The sequence below is a fragment of the Tamandua tetradactyla genome, chromosome 14, assembly GCF_023851605.1.
Source record: "Tamandua tetradactyla isolate mTamTet1 chromosome 14, mTamTet1.pri, whole genome shotgun sequence".
Lineage (NCBI taxonomy): Eukaryota > Metazoa > Chordata > Mammalia > Pilosa > Myrmecophagidae > Tamandua > Tamandua tetradactyla.
The window spans coordinates 44,043,015-44,060,606 of record NC_135340.1 but is presented as its reverse complement, the minus strand read 5'-3'; the positions used below and the strand labels follow the sequence as shown (position 1 = coordinate 44,060,606).

Genomic DNA, 17,592 nt, shown 5'->3' with positions numbered 1-17,592 from the left:
TGGTATATCAATATGTGGTAGTTGTCAGCTACTAGAAGGCGTCATCTTGCATGAACAATTTCTGTCATCACTTTAACATATGTTTTTGCTCAGGCTGAATTTTCATGGAGTCACAGTTAACTGAGGGAAGGTAGGAATTCGGTAAGAGTATTGATGTTGTCATCAGTGAACCTGTGCCCTAGTCTAAATGCTAATGTGAAGTAAGTTTATGGTTTTGGTTAATTTTTACTTAATCTATTCAGATATGTGTTTCCTGTTGTGCACTAAGTTTTTGCTAAATTATGTATTTTGAATTTATCAGTAACTCTCAAAGTTGATCTCACTAATTTCATTCTTCTTGAATAGGTTTAGGATACTTCATTTTAGTCATTTTCCTACTTTTGGTCTTCTCTTCAGACAAATTTTTTCTCTTTTTCTGAATTCCATTAAGTTGACCTTTTCTCACTAGGTCAGTCTCTAATCCAAAGCAGATGAAAATTGCATTCATCATTTCACCAAACACTTATTTGTCTCTATTATGCAATTGGTGCTATTCAAGCTTTCTGGATGCATTAGTGAACAAGTCAGATATAGTCCCAAACTTTATAGGGCTTTTGATCTAGTTGTGGGAAACTTAAAAACAAATAATCAGTGAATTACATTTGTGGTTGATACAATTAAGAAATATAGTGCTTTTATAGGGGAAAATAATTTTAATTTATATGACAGTTTCTATTTCTATCACTGAAAGAATGTGTGTTTTATAGGAGGAGATAATCATTATTCATTATTGGAATATCTTTTCTGAAATGTAATTCTGATGCTTTCTGTTGGCCAGTAACTTTTTTTTAATCATTCATTAATTTAATCTCATATATTCAGTGCTATTTTGGGTAACTGAAAGAAAATGAAGCAGAATGAACATCTACTGAATAGTTAATACAGTCTTAAAATTGAAATACATAATTTATTTTACTAATTGCTAATTAATAGATAAACTGAGACTCAAAGAGTTTAAGTAACTTACTCAAGATCAACCTGTCAGTGGATAAACTATGCTAAGCATCCTCTCAAAAAAAATTAAATAAAAACAAGATAATGTGATAAGTTTTTACATAGAGTTTTGAATGAAATGATTTTTTTTTTTACATGGGCAGGCACTGGGAATTGAACCCGGGTCCTCTGGCATGGCAAGCAAGCATTCTTGCCTGCTGAGGCACCGTGGCCTACCCTGAATGAAATGATTTTTAATGCACCATGTTGCTTTTCATAGTTTTAATTTTTGAGATTGTGTGCGGATTTCTTAAGGCATTATTTCCCAAATAATCCATGGTAAAGGTCCAGGATTTTTGTATTTTGCTTTTAATATCTATTCCTTCTTTTGTAAAATGCAAAATTAGGGACACTTGAGTGTTGCTATAATAACAAATAGCTACACTTTTGATTTCTTTGCCAGTGATATGTATGGCAACTGATAATTCATGAACCTGGATCTGTCTGTGGACCACTTTAAAGTAGCTTCAGGAAATCCAAATATGGATAAACCATAAGCCCTTCAAGAAGGGTACAGTCTACGTGTGCGACAGACTTTTACAAGTTCATGACAGTACAAGATACTAAAATAAACAATAGTAATATAAAGCAAGTCTTCGCAGCCCTCAGGTAAACATATTCCCAAGTGAGGAATGGAGGGGAAGGAAAGAGAGATGTGTCTGCCACACTAAAGTTTTTAGAATTGGAAATGGATGCAATAGTAATTAATTTTATGTGACTGGGGCCAAACTATGTTAGTCTGTACCAAAAATCAGCAGGAGTTGCTGTTACCCATGTTAACTATTTGTATCTCATGAGGAACATTATTGCATCTTCCCTGGGAGGAGGTGAAGGGATATTAAATGCAGAGGTGACTTGGTGATTGAAGCAGCTGCACATGACAGTCACTGACTTATTGATGTGAACACAATTTCAGAGGTTAAGAGCATATAAACTCAGATATAATGCTTAAATGGTAATGGACCCTCACAATTTGGCTTCTCCCTCCTAGTCATTTATAGAAATGATATTCATAAATATTATTGTCATAATTTATATATTTTTCCCATTCTCTTCCTTCAGATAGCCCTTGTAACAAAACCAATGGATGGAGGGAATCACTCTGTGGTGTCAGAGTTTGTGTTCCTGGGACTCACTAATTCATGGGAACTCCAGCTTCTCCTCTTTGTGTTGTCCTCCATGTTTTATGTGGCAAGCATGGTGGGAAACTCCCTCATTCTGCTCATGGTGACTTCTGACCCTCACTTACACTCCCCCATGTACTTTCTGTTGGCCAACCTCTCTCTAATTGACTTGGGTGTTTCTTCTGTCACTTCTCCCAAGATGATTTTTGACATTTTCAGAAAGCGTAAAGTCATCTCCTTCAGAGGCTGCATCACTCAGATCTTTTTCATCCACGTCATTGGTGGTGTGGAGATGGTGCTGCTCATAGCCATGGCCTTTGACAGATATGTGGCCATTTGTAAACCCCTCCACTATCTGACCATCATGAGCCCACGGATGTGCATTTTCTCTTTAGTGGCTGCCTGGGTGGTTGGCCTCATTCATTCTGTGGTTCAGTTGGCTTTTGTAGTAAACTTACCCTTCTGTGGTCCTAATGTGCTGGACAGCTTTTACTGTGACCTCCCTCGGTTCATCAAACTGGCCTGTACTGACACCTACCAACTGGAGTTTATGATCACAGCCAATAGTGGATTCATCTCTGTGGGTTCCTTCTCCATATTGCTCATTTCTTATATTGTCATCATTCCCAGTGTTCAGAAACTCTCTTCAGCTGGTTCATCCAAGGCTCTGTCCACACTCTCAGCTCATATCACTGTGGTAGTTTTGTTTTATGGTCCTCTGATATTCTTCTATACATGGCCATCTCCTTCCATACCTCTGGATAAGTTTCTGGGCCTTTTTGATGCAGTTCTCACTCCTTTCCTGAATCCTGTTATTTATACATTCAGGAATCAAGAAATGAAGGTGGCAATGAGGAGAGTATGCAGACAGCTAGTACGTTATGGGAAGATCTCTTAAGTGACTGACTGTCTTTTGAATTCTCCTCTTTGACTATTGGAGTTCCATCCTTGCTGGTCAAATTCAGAGAGTAGTTTCACTTTACTTTCTCTTGTTTTGAGTATTCATGTTGATAAAGTGTCTTAGTTTGTCATTCACTTATGAATGTGTGACATTCACTTCTGAAAAAGGAGAAGGAGTTCATATAAAGTATTTACAAATTAAAAATTATAATAAATCTGAGTCTCAATTCCTAGGGAATTACGTTTGTATGAGGTAACTATTAGAGGTGCAAAATAGAGCAGGTTCCTTTAAGGTCTTCTCAGAGGGAGAAGTCTCTTTTAGCAGGAGTCTGTCTCACAAATAGGAATTCCTGTCAACAATCAATTGGGCATTGCTAAAGGAGCTTTCAACTGAATTTCTCCACTGGAAAGAGCTGCTGTCCCCTCTCACCCACACACACGCTTTTGAGCTGAGTGTGTAAGGAGAGCAGAGTCTTTTGAGAGCTTACACACCGGAGTCAATAGCTGCATTCTCTGAGTAGAAACTGTGTAAGCTTTTCTTGGAATATAAAGAAAGAAGAAGAAAACATGATGTTTCTCCCTGACCCGTATCATACTACTCAAACTTATTAAATTTTCATTCCCTCTTTCTTCCAATCTCCTTCTTCCTCAATAGCTCAATGGTCTCTGAACTAGGAAGGTTTCTTTCTCATTCCTATTCCTCTTCCAGGATTTCTCCTCCTCCTTGCTCTGCTCTATTCCCTTCTACCACTCCTTCCTTTCACTCCCTGCTCTATCTCTTTCTAACCTTCCTTTACTGCTATCCCTTTAAAATTGCTCTGTTTTACTTGCATAAGATGTCTAGTGCACAAGTTCACATCCTGATGAGCTTTTGAGCGTTTGTCACAAGGATTCAGCTATGGAGTGTGAGGGGAGAGTGTCTAAATGGCAAGGGGAAGTCACTAAGAGCAATGGCTTTCACACTTTTTGACAGTGACCTACCTTAAGGAATGTAGTATAACTACCCCTAGCACCTGCAAACATATGCATCTGAAATAAAGTTTCTAATGGTACCTATCTTTAGGAAGTTCTACTCAATTTTTTGCTTTCCCTTTCTCTTCTTTTCTGTTTAAAACTTCTGAACACAATCCACAAAATTGACTTTATAATACATGAATTAAATGTGTCTGCCTTGGAGGACCGGGTTGTAAGTGATATTGCGGATGTGCAGAGGATTGTGTCTTTTTTTTCTTTGTATTACTGTGGGTAAATAGGTAACCAGGATAAACGGCAAGCTAGGACTAATTTAGAAAAAAAGTTATGTTTGTTATAATAAATGAAAACACCTGTAAGGGCAAGTGTTGAACTCTGGTAAATTCCCTGTATACATATTTACCTTGGAATGTCCTGTTATGTCCTCTAAATTGTCTTGTGCTTTCACTGTGGTCTACTACATCTTTCTGGTCTACTTACATCTTTTATAGTTTTTATTTTTCTTGAATTTAGCGTCTGATCTTGGGAAGGCAAAATAAAAAGAGCTATCAGAAATTACTTACCAAAAGAGAATGGTCACTTGGATGAGGTAGCTGTACAGGTAGTATAAATACCTGAAAACAGGTAGTATAAATACCTGAAAACAAGAACAATTATAGCATTTTATTGATCAGAGTGACAATCTAATGTTTATAAATAAACAGCACAAGGAACTTAAACTCTTTCATAGGAAACTGACTTAAAAAAATAATGTGGCCACATAAAGTCAGTGTAAGGGACAAAATATCATTCTCATGAGCTGAAGGATCTCGGCTAAGTTAGGAAGATTACCCAGAACATAAAGAATATTATTTACTGCCTCCAGTTAAGAACAGAATTTGAGAACACCAAGATAAGTTTTTTCAGGTTATTGTAACAGAGAGAAAACCTGATTTCTATTCTTGCTTTAATATTTTTTGGCAGTAAAGCATGTCTTAGTTTTTAAAAAATAAACCCATGAGAACTTAGCTGTGAAAACGTTGCCAAAATTTTAACATATCTCAGTGTTTCTTTTTATCATCATTATTTATAAACCAAGGAAAAAGGAATTTACTTTCTGAAAATCTTTATAGCCACTCATTTTTCCTATTATAAAATGCAATTTTATTGAGATATATTCTTATACCTATAGTCATCTAGAGTATACAATAAATGGTTCACAGTATCATTATGTAGTTGTGCATTCATCATCACAATAGGTGTTCAAAGATTTCTGTTACTCTGAAAACAAGAATAATAATAATAAAAATAAAATTTAAAAAGAACAGTCAAAGCATCCCATGTCCCCTATCCCTCCCTACTATTTATTTAATTTTGTCTTTACTTTCTTACTCATTTGTCTATACACTGGGTGAAAGGACCGTCAGTCACAAAGCTTCACAATCATGTGGTCATACCATAAAAGCTATATAGGATACAGTCATCTTCAAGAATCAAGGCTACTGGACTACAGTTCAACAGTTTCTGGTATTTCCTTCTAGCCACTCCAGTACAACAAGAACTGCAAAGGGATATCTGTTTAGTGCATTTGACTAACCTCCAAAATAACCTCTCAACTCTAATTGAAATCTCTCAGCCACTGAAACTTTGTTTTACTTCATTTCTCTTCCCCTTTTTGGTCAAAGAGTCTTTCTCAATCAAGCTCATCCTTCGGAGTCAGATCCCATGGTGCCAGGGAGATTTACAGCCCTGGGAATCATGTACCACGTAGTGGGGAAGGGCAGAGAGTTCATCTGTGGATTTGTATAGCCACTCATTTTTTTTTGTATGCTGTATGGCGAGGTCACATTTCACTTTTTTTTTCATGTGAGTATCCTCTTAATGCAGTACCATTTGTGGAATTTTGGATGGTTGGTTTTTTGTTGGTTTCTTTGAAAAGTGCATGAACCAGGAGTTGAACTGGGTCTCCTGCATGGCAGCCGAGAATTCTACCATTGACTACCCTCGAAGTGCACCAACCCCCTCATTTTTGTTTTTTACTATCCTCTTTCACATTCAGAAATAAACAGATATTTTATTTTAGGATAAATCTAACCTATTTCCTTTGAAAACAAAACCAGATCATATTACTTTGCATGCTCAGCCATGTTTTTGGCCACTATTACTTCTTGTACAGTTTCCATCATCCACAATAATGACTTTTAACCAAAGTAACTGACTTCTATTTCACAGGGAGAATCTGAAGTTGGGTAATTGAGAATTGTCTGTCATATACATTTTGTTTAGTAGACCAGCAAATCTCACGAGCACACAAAATATAAGCACCTACAGCCATGTACACTCTACATTTTCTTCATGGCAAAATATGTCATTCTTGAAGTAAAAGTGAATATATTCATATATGATCCAAAGATACAGACATTCAGTAAAGGCTTAAGTAAAGTGACACACACACACACACACACACACACACACACACACACACACAGCTTGACCAATGAATCAATATTCAATATTCAATGTCATTAAAAAATTATCCAAAGAATATCCACTAATGAACTGAATTTAACAGTTGAGAAAGGTCTTAAAATACACTTAAAATTATAAGTTACAATGTGGTACAACATGAGTCTGTTTGGGATTATCCTGTTTGGAGTTTGCTGAGCTTCCTGGGTGTGTATATTCATGCCTTTTGTTAAATTTGGGAGGTTTTAAGTCATTATTTCTTTGGATGTATTCTATGCCCCTTTCTCTCTTTCTTCTCCTTCTGGAATTCCCATAATGTATATATGAATAAGTTTCATGGTGTCGCACAGATTCTTCAGACTCTGTTCACTTTTCTTCATTCTTTCTACATTCTGCTCCTTAGACTGTTTGATTTCAATTGTCTTATCTTCAAGACCATTGATTCTTTCTTCAAGTAGCTCCAATATGTTGTTAAAACTGTCTATGGAATTTTTTTCTGGTATTGTGGTCTTCAGTTCTGTTTGGTTTATTTTCATAATTTGCTTCCCTCTATTGATATTCTGTTTGTGTCCATAAATCATTTTCATCATTTCCTTTAATACTTTGTTCATGTTTTCCTTTAATTTTTTGGGCATATTTAAGACCACTTTTGTTTCATTTTATCTGTTTGCTTGTTTTTGTATGGTGTATGGCAGGGGTCATATTTCATTCTTTTCCCATGTGAGTATTCTGTTATTGCAGCACCATTTGTTGAAATTTTATTTGTTTGTTTTTGTTGGTTGGTTGGTTGGTTTTTTTAGGATGTGCTTGGGCTGGGAACTGAACCCAGATATCCTGCATGGCAGGTGAGAATTCTATCACTGAACTATCCTTGCACCCCAGGAGAATGTATTTGTAACCTAGGGGCATGAAAAGGTCTCTTATGCTCAAAACTTTTTTTATTAAGAAAAATAGCAGATTTGGTGAAAATACTTGCAATGGGAAAATTGACAAGGGAAATTAATCCAGAATATAGAAATCAACATGAAACATGGAAATGACAACGGGAATAAAGATTATGAACAGGCAATTTATAGAGTGGAAAGTTCACAAGCCTAATAAATACACAAAGAGATGTGCATATTTATTAATTAGTATAAAAATACAAATTAAAGCAACAGTGTGAGTTATCACTTCATATCTATTATAGTGGGAGAAATTAAATAGCTAGACAATACCAGTTATTGGAAAAAGTATAAGCATATAGAGATTGTGTGCTACTGGAAGGACTGCCGCCAAACAGTTTTGAGAGCAACCTAGCAGGACTCAGTCAAACTTAGTGTATGCTGGTATGAAGGGACATATATGATGGTCTTCATTGCAGTACTGCTTTTGGTACAGAGTAAGTGTGGTGATCAAATATGAAACAACTGCGTGGTATAGTTGGTACCATGCAACTGGATATCAACCAGTTGGTACCTATACCAGGTACCAACTCATCAGAATAGATGCTAATAACAGACTCAGAGTAGGGTCCTCAAGACTCCTATTTGCTTTCATGCATTGACATTTTAGTAACTGATCCATAATGAATTCTGAGACAAGAGCTTCGGTGGCAAATGGAACCTCAAGAGACTTCTGACTGTGGCTATGTATTAATGAGTGTATGAGTATTTCAGAACTTTAACCACTGGTATGTTCACAGTGGTTGTTCCAGCTGGATATAAGCATTATTTGGATGGGGCTGTAGAAGAAAGCTGGGGCAGGTTCATCCAAACTTTTTTTTTCAACATGGGCAGGCACCGGGAATCGAACCTGGGTCTCCGGCATGGCAGGCAAGAATTCTGCCATTGAGCCACCATCACACTACCCCAGGTTCATCCAACTTCTGCACAATCCTATGATGAGGCCTTGAAAAACATGAAGGTAATCTTGGTGTACTTCATGAAATCATTGGACAAGTAAAACAGTGGTGCATACCCACCATGCGTCCCCATGCAGTATTTAGAAATAATAGCAACAGGAACAAAGTTAAATAGAACAAGGAATAGAATTATATGTATTACAATATTTTTATATGCTTGCATACAAAACAATACTTGCTTTACAATAACACATACAACAACAGATACACATGAAATTCATTAAGATGGTTGAATATGTTATAAAAGGAATAGGAATGGAGAATGGAGATAAAAAGTAATAAACAAATATAACAAAAGAGGGGAACTTTGTAAACTGAGTCTGATAACATGCCATGCACTAAGGAATAAGACTACCTCAGTTCTCTGCACCTGAGCTTAAAATGGACAGAAGCACGCTCCATTGCTTCCTCTTAGTATTTTGAGTTAAATCTATATATTCATATCATCCCTGTGTCCAAATTACAGGCCCAATAAAGAACAATGTTATTTTGACAACTGGATTCTTTTGTTAAATTTAATGACTATATGTCAGGTTCCTTTGATTGCAGGAAATTGTACAAATTGCTTTGTAAGAAAGAAATATGAGTTAGACAACATTTATCTTCAAAAAATGCTCACAGTTTGGTAAGTTTGTTTTTTATTGAGGCCACGCTATGGGTATTTTTAAAATAGAAATTTTTGCTGCTTATTCTTTCAATTCTTAGTTTATCTAATATAGAGAAAATTGATATTTATAAATATGTTTCATATATTTGTATGAATTTCTTAGAAAGCAAATATTACCCAGGGACATTTGCATTCATCAGGATAAAATTATAAATTATAAGCAAATGGCAGAGATTACTTTTTAAAAAATTCAGTGTCATTCTCCCCTCTCCCCTATAACCCATTATCAACATGTTCCCTTTGTTTTCTACACACCAAAGATATTTCTTGGCGACAATTTCCTTGACTAGTTAAATTTAGTTTGGCAGTCCCAGGTCATTAGATCATTATTTGGTCACTCTTCTCCAGTGCACTTATTTAGGTAAGTTTCCATTCATGGAAACATTTTATATACTTCTGTGTGCTTGAAATAATTGTCTCTGAATACCTATAGGGAAAAGGATGGGGACGAAGTTGATAATAGGAAGAAGATATTAAACTAGGTAAAATTCAGTTACAAGGAAGACATGGGTAATTGTTTGCTTTTTGCACACATCAGCTAAGCACTGACCTAAGGGCAGGAAGAAGTGAAGAGGGGAAGATGCTGAGCTCAGCAGGAGAATAAATATGAACAAATCTGGATATTGAGAATGAGAAAAACTTTAATTTTTCAAAAGGACATGGAAATGTCTTGATATCCAAAGGTACAACTGAGGGCATGTTGCAGATTCTGGAGTCTGCATGTTGCCATGGTTCAGGCCAGGACAAGGATGTAGGTTAATTGTATCCAGGGGTCATTAGCGAAATTTATTAATACTAAAAGTAGAGACAAAAACACTTGTTGTCTTCATAACAAACTTATTGTCTGTTTTACTTCTGTCTTAAGGAAAATGTAAGCTACATAGATAAGTACTAGTGATAAGTGCAGTTTTATAAAACAAAACCTCAATTTGATAGAATCAAGATGGAAAAAGAATGATTGAAACCTTGCTTTGAAGACAAACATTCAGGAATCTAATTCACCCCAAATTAAAATCATGCAATAGCAGTAAAATCAGATGATTGAGGAATGGAGAAAAAAAGTAGGAAAATGAATTTAAAGAGCCAACAATCAATTTTCCTGTTCTTGTATCTATTTTTAAAAGTTATTGGAATTTTTTTCTAGGTCACTACAATGAGATGTTTGGTGGTTAAGAGGGGAGTGTTTAGATAAGAGGTACAGAGTTGAAATGGTAGAAGATGAATCTTATGAGAAATGACTAAAGGAATTAAGGTGATTAAAATTGAGTGTAGAAACGAGTGATCTTTATTTGCTTTTACCCAGTTTACCCACATATTTGTGAGAGAGTTTTTGACAACTTTCTTATGTCTACAGAAACAGAATTAAGTGGACCTGAGTTTGTATGAAAGGATTAAAGATTTTCTCTTCATAATGAAGAACCTTTGGACTATTACGTTAACAAAAAACAAAAATCAAGTAAGGAAGTGAATTTTCAAACCATGCAAATGAGAAAGAACTGACATATCCTTTACAGAAAAACAGAAGAAAGAAACTGGGTCAAAAAATATTTTTAGATCCTTTTCAACTCAATGATTATTTATTAATTGGAGATAATGTGCATCTCTTTTCAAAACTCATAAAATGTTAAATGACTGAAAATCTTTTCTAAGAGTTTGCCATATCCAATTACACCTGGGTCAAGACATTGAAATGATGATTCCCTGAAATTGCTGAAGAATCTGTATTTGTCACATATCATAACCATTTAAGTAATCTAAATAAATGAGGCTAAAATTCATGTTATATCATTATAAATCTTGAGAGCATTGAGAGAACTCAGAATAAAATAACCTCTATTGGCAATAGTTTAGCAGAACACGCACTCTTTCCATGGATGGTCTGTGATGTCTCAGATTAACCAAACATCCATTACCCAGTGTCTCCCTCTTGAAGCCATTCAAGTACTATTGTTCAGAGCCTTTAGATGGATACTTAAAAAAGGTGAAGTTTTGAAAACAGGAGTTGGATAAGTCTCCTGCCTTACTGATATTTCCTATTTGTTTTGTTTTCCTTTTATCTGTTCTTTAAGGGTTTATAAATCAGGTGCGTTTTGTGTTTGGTCTCATTTCTCCCTTTTTTCTCAGCTACAGTTTTAATTTTCCTGTAGAATTTCCTGTAGAGTTTATCTGCTGCTAATCTGTTCTCCTACATTAACCTATGGAAGCTCATCCTCCTTGGGTAATGAGAGGTTAAAATGGCTCGCTAATTTCTTCAATATTGAAGGTCTCATTTCCTGCATGCATAAGAACTGAACTAAGAAAAGCCGCCTGATGATTTGTTTGCTTATTATAGCTTAAGGGGGCGTCTTTCCTAAGTGGTGTTTAGAACTAAGACATGTAGTTGCTAAATTAAGAGAAGTGACTCAAATCCTGGGTCCAAGGAGAAAATATTTGAGAATACAGGGGCTTTTAATAGTGTGTATTGCCACCACCTCTTCTCTTTTATCATGATTTTCCTTTTTTTTTGTTTTCACATCTAACTGGCATCTTAGTCTCCTGTCACATTTGATATTTTAACTTCCCTTTGTCTTCCTTTGATTCATCTTTCTTACTTTTCTTTATATCTACCTTGTTTTCTGCCTAGGCAGTTACTACACATCTTAATTACACAGAATCTCATACATCTTTTTTATACAGAATCTCATACATCCTTTTTTCTGAGTGATCCAATAAATTATATTCCAATTTTGATAATTTTCTTCCTTAAAAATTTGATACTAGTCATGTTTACCATCATTTCTTTGTTAATCTGATTTGTCTTTTTTTTCTATTTGAATTTGAGGAAGTACCAATGTTATTCTCATTTTGTAGTATGTTCTCACAGTGTTATTACCACTTCATGGAAGCCTTAAAAAGTTTTTGTTTAGAAACATTTTTCTCTCTTAATGATCAGAAGGTAATCTTTTTTGCCTTATTTTTCTGTCAATTCCTAGGGAAGTTTTGATTAGTTAGTTCAGAGTTCATGACATAAATTTTGGTTAAAAATCATAAATGTTTTATACAACTCGCATTTAAGTTCTGATAAACTTAGAGTTTATATATATATATATATATATATATATATATAATGTCTATATATATATATATACACACATTTACTTTCTTGCTTTATTAATTTATTCAACACACATATATGGAATTCATCCTAGATTGTGGGCTCTTCCAAGACTGATATCTATTCCTTTTCTACATTTTTCATTATCTCCGTGGCTCAACACCATAGTAGGAATTTTATAGATGCTCCATAAATATATTTTGAATGAATGAGTGAGTAAGCCAAGAAATAGTCTACTCATCATTAATTTTCAGTTACTTTATAATCAGCACAATAATCAATGAAATATGCCCCTGAATACTTAATATTATATGCAGGGCATTAAAATCAATGCATATTTAATAGAAAGCTACTAAAAATATAAATAACATAATGGAAACTATGTATGCAAGAATTCAGAAAACAGAGAAAGTCAGTACATTGAGTAGAGGCTTCCTTAAGGTGGAACTTGACCTAGAAGCAAGCAGAGTGTTTTAGACTCTGCAGCTATTTTACACATTAAATTCCTTCAAGGGTTCTTACCCTTTATGAAGAAGGAAGATTTGTATGTAACAAACCAAAACTGCATTTTCTATCATGGTATAGACTTCAGAAATGCAATAATTCAAGTCAGTGATATATCTACAATCTCAAAATAGTGCTTGGCTTTTGGGCACTCAGAAATATTTGCTGAATTAATGAAAAAAAAACATTCAGCGAACCTTTCATGTTCAGTTATATACTTGGTATAGCTACTTGTCCAAGAATATATAGGTTAGCTGATTATCATGATTTCCTTTTTATTATTCACATACAGAATTTATCTAGGCTTGGTCCTACATGTTGCTGGCATCAGAATCCACTTGCATGTACTAATGCAGAAGACATTAGGAGGTGCCGTCTATCCCTCCTTCCTCCACCTCCCTCCCACCTTCCTTACAGGCTGTCTAAAGTTCCCTCTATCAGAATTCTAAAATAATTAATATTAGTTTTAATATTTTATTTTTATACCCGAAATACAAGTGCACATGAAAGAGCTGTAGTATAAAATATAATGACCCTTCAAAGACGTCCCTGTCCAAATCCTTGGAACTTGTGGATATATTACCCTACCTGGCAAAAGGAACATTGCAGATGTGATTAAATTAAGCATTTAGGAAGATTTTCCAGGATTATCTGGGTTGGCCCAAAGTTTTCACAAGTGCCTAATAAGAAAAAGGCAGAAAGTTCAGGTTCAGAGAGGATGTGAGATGATAGAGGCAGAAGATGAAGGAAGGGACTACAAGGCCAGAATGTAAGCTTCTCTAGAAGCCGGAAAAGGCAAGGGAGCATATACTTCCCTGGAATTTCCAGAAGGAACACAGCTCTGCCAAGACTTTGATTTTAGCTTATTAAACCCCTTTTAGACTACTCACCTCCTGAACTTTAATATAACCCATTTGTGTTGTCTTAAGTCACTGTTTCTGGTAGTTTGTTGTAGCAGCAGTAGGAAACTAATTCAAAAGCTATGTAAAGCCAAGAACTTTTACTGGGAATCAGGGTTCTTGTTTCTATTATAAAAATCTGCCACCAATGATCTTTGTAGTAATGAACAGGTCACTTCCCATATATCTTCCTTATAAATTATTTCACTGGAAAATAGTGGATGTTGTAATAAATTAGGAACACCTCATTGAACAGCAGACTTGTGATGGTTTGGCTCTGGCATTTGTTGTTTATCCCTAAAGAAGTGTGATCTTGTCTGACCTCTTCATGCTGGGAACTGGTCATTATCCTTCAGTTTCTTTTCTGGACTTTATTTTTTATAGCTCAATTGTTATCCTTGCCACACATACAAACACTGTTTTTACTGTGTTTTTTCACCCAGTATTTTAATTTTGTCACTCTTTTATCCATTACAAGAGTATTTTGAAAAAAATCCAGACTGTTTTTATATGATGGGGTCCTTAACTTTGGGGTCAAATGAGAATATATCAATATTTGAAAAGGAGGTTATTTATTTCTGTAACAAACTGAGATTGTTTTGAGTGTGTGTGTTCATTGTTTATAGAATAAAGTTACTTCTCTCATTTTGAAACACGTTGAACATTTCTTGACTATTTTAAACTAATAATAACTAATAATTGAGATCCAAAATTTTTATATAACAATTATCATGTGTGAATGTTACTTTGTGTGCTTATCAATAAAGGAATGAGTCTTAGGATCTGGTGATAACTTCTTCTTGACATCAAAAACAGCGTACTAATTAAACCTAACTGAACATATATAAGTATATAATAACACACATGCATACATACACACACACATGCACACATTCTTTTGAGTACCATTCTTCAGTTCCATTAATTTCTTCCTTCATGGAATAAGTATGAAACATGGTTGTTAGTCACTGTCTATGGTTGTGATGGTGGCAGGGGCTGCTCATATGTACCAGACATGATTCTTGCTACCAAGAAGCCACATTTTAATTGGAGAGATGAGCATTATATAATTATGAGAAGCATAGTGAAATAAATAGCATATTAAGAGTGTAGATACTCAGGAAGATTTGGAAGATTTCACAAATGAGGGTTGAGTTGGATCTTTGAGAATTGGTTCTTGTAGGTTGGAGAAGAGGACAAGAGAAATGGAAGTTGGAGAAAGAAATGAAAACTCAAATTCTAATTGAACAATACGATTGATGGAGTAGATCCACTGAAATCTGTATGCTGTATATGAGTAATGGTGATGAGGCTTATGTGAATGGCTGAAGTTACATCCATCTATATGTAATCACAGTCAAAAGTATTTGAAGGTGACCTTCCATTCCAAGCAAGCACAATGCACTGTGCAGTAGAAAATAGAAAATATGCATGTAAAATTAGGTGAAAGCAGAAGAGAACTAGGTAAATTGATTGAATAATTTAATAGTACTACATTTTTTGTTATAATGGCTTTATTGAGTTATAATTAAAAACTCCTTCAATTTATTAATTTTCATGATTTTAGTATAATAAGAGTTGTGCATCTGTCACAACAATAAGTTCTAGAATACTTTCATCACTCATGAAAGAAACATGTTATCCTTTGGTAATCACTATCCAATACTCCTATCTCTATCAGCCTTAGGCAAATACTAATAGAGTAGTAGAAATTTTAAAACTATAATGTTGTATGAAAATCGATTGACACTTCAAAGTCAAATTCCAGTGTGCATGTGGTGAAGTTTATTTGGCTTTGTAAAATGTTGATATGATAATTTTTTTCGTGGATGGGAGGATCTCTTTCCTAAACACAAGAACTTGCCTAAGTAATTCTTTTTTTCATTTTCTTTCCTCCTTTAGTTTATATAAAAACTGGTCAGGGGTCTGAAACAATGGATGGGACAAATCACTCTGTAGTATCAGAGTTTGTGTTCCTGGGACTTACCAGTTCATCAGAGATCCAGCTTCTCCTTTTTGTTTTCTCTTTTTTGTTCTACTTTGCAAGCATTATGGGAAACCTTGTCATTGTGTTCACTGTAACCTTGGATGCTCATCTGTTCTCCCCTATGTATTCACTCCTGGCCAACCTCTCTGTCATTGATGTGCTATTTTTTCAATCACAGCCCCTAAGATGATTGGTGATATTTTCAAGACTTAATAAAGCCATCTCCTTTTGGGGATGTATTACACAGATCTTCTTCAATCATGCTGTTGGGGGCACTGAGATGGTACTGCTCATAGCCATGGCCTTTGACAGATATGTGGCCATGTGCAAGCCCCTCCACTACCTTACATAATGAGTCCAAGAATGTGTCTATTCTTTTTAGTTACTTCCTGGATTATTGGCTTTTCCCACTCGGGGGTTCAATTGGTTTTTGTGGTGGATTTGCCTTTTTGTGGCCCTAACGTATTGGACAGTTTTTACTGTGACCTTCCATGGCTCCTCAGGCTTGTCTGCATAGACACCCAAGAATTGGAGTTCATGGTGACTGTTGGTAGTGGGTTCATTTCAGTGGGCTCCTTTGTCCTACTGGTCATTTCTTGCATCTTCATTCTGTTCAGTGTTTGGAAACATTTTTCTGGTGGTTCATCCAATGCTCTCTCTACCCTGTCAACTCATATTACTGTGGTGGTTTTGTTTTTTGGGCCATTTATGTTTTTCTACACATGGCCTTCTCCCATATCACACCTCAATAAGTATCTTGCTATTTTTGATGTATTTATCACTCCTTTACTGAATCCAGTCATCTACACCTTCAGAAATAAAGAGATGAAAGTGGCAATGAGGAGAGTGGGCAGTCGCCTTGTGCATTACAGAAAGATTTTGTAAATGGATTCACTGTGAATACATGGAACTATAGATTCTCCCTTTTTTTTGGTTCCAAAAAAGACATTTTTACAACTTCAGGGGAATACCCACACAGCCTATGTTATATGCCTAGAAATTTACTATCCATTAAATTATGATGTTTTGGCCATTAAATTAGAAGTGATTTTATTTTGACATTCAGTTCATCAAAAATTTCAAGGCAAATCCTATGTCATTCATAAACTACCACTTTGAATATACTAAGCTCTAAGAGAGTGCCATGCAATTGAGCAAACATTATTTTATCTTTTTCCTGTATATATTATTCTACTGGTAGGCATGCATTGCATTCATATCATCCTTATTCTGTTTACTACCTACTTGATTTCAATTTACTACCTTGATTTTAATTATTTTACTTCATGGCTGTTTGTTTTCTATGGTAGAAGTCTCAACATGTCTTCCTCCTTACCAGATTTCACCAGGGAAGTATGGCCAAATGTTAATCCTGTGTTATAATTCTAGAATCTAAAGGTAGAATTTATCATCAGCACGATTTGTTTTAATTTCAAGTTACACATATTGATCTCTCAGAATTGAGGAGTGATTATAATTTTCCCAAAGACACACAGTCATAAAACCCCAGAAGAGTTGTGCCCCAGAAATCATGTCTCTGCCAGATCAGTGTTCTACCTCCAAATATCAGTTCTGAATTTCTGGGCATATTCTGCTCTTCAGCTTTTTTTTTAAGACCTATTTTTGATTCTATCTAAGGAGATATTCACAGCCCTCATTTTCATTTTGTCCTCCCATTTCAGTGGTCATTAGCATTTAGCCTTCTTTTATCATATCTAAATCCTTCCCTAATTTCACTACTAACATTCATTTGTTTGTTTAGGTCCTTAAAAGTTGAATTTCTTACCCATTGCTTTAGTTATGAAAAAAATTACAGTTCTATTATAAAGCAGTATTCATTTACTCCACAATATTGTTTACAAAGATGCTTGATTAATTTCTACTTCATAAGCCTGATGTCCTCCAAGTCCTTACAGTCTATGGTTTCCATTCTTTTATGGGAAACAAATGTGAGTGGCCCTCTGTGCCACTCTGCTTAAGTCACATTAAGATCTTTGTGCATATTGCCCAAAACAATTAATTTCAAGTATTTCATTAATAGAAAATGAAATATTTTTGGGGGGAT

The 17,592-nt window shown here is 35.1% G+C and overlaps 1 protein-coding gene and 1 pseudogene across 1 annotated transcript; both read left to right on the top strand.

Annotated features, from left to right (window-relative positions):
* The first annotated feature begins 2,115 nt into the window (after positions 1–2,115).
* On the top strand, positions 2,116–3,054 carry LOC143655045 (olfactory receptor 4F3/4F16/4F29-like). Its single transcript, XM_077126605.1, has one exon. It carries the CDS (start codon positions 2,116–2,118, stop codon positions 3,052–3,054), a length of 939 nt encoding a protein of 312 aa, XP_076982720.1.
* Positions 3,055–15,591: 12,537 nt separating this feature from the next.
* Positions 15,592–16,412, top strand: LOC143655411 (olfactory receptor 4F15-like; annotated as a pseudogene).
* Positions 16,413–17,592: the final 1,180 nt, after the last annotated feature.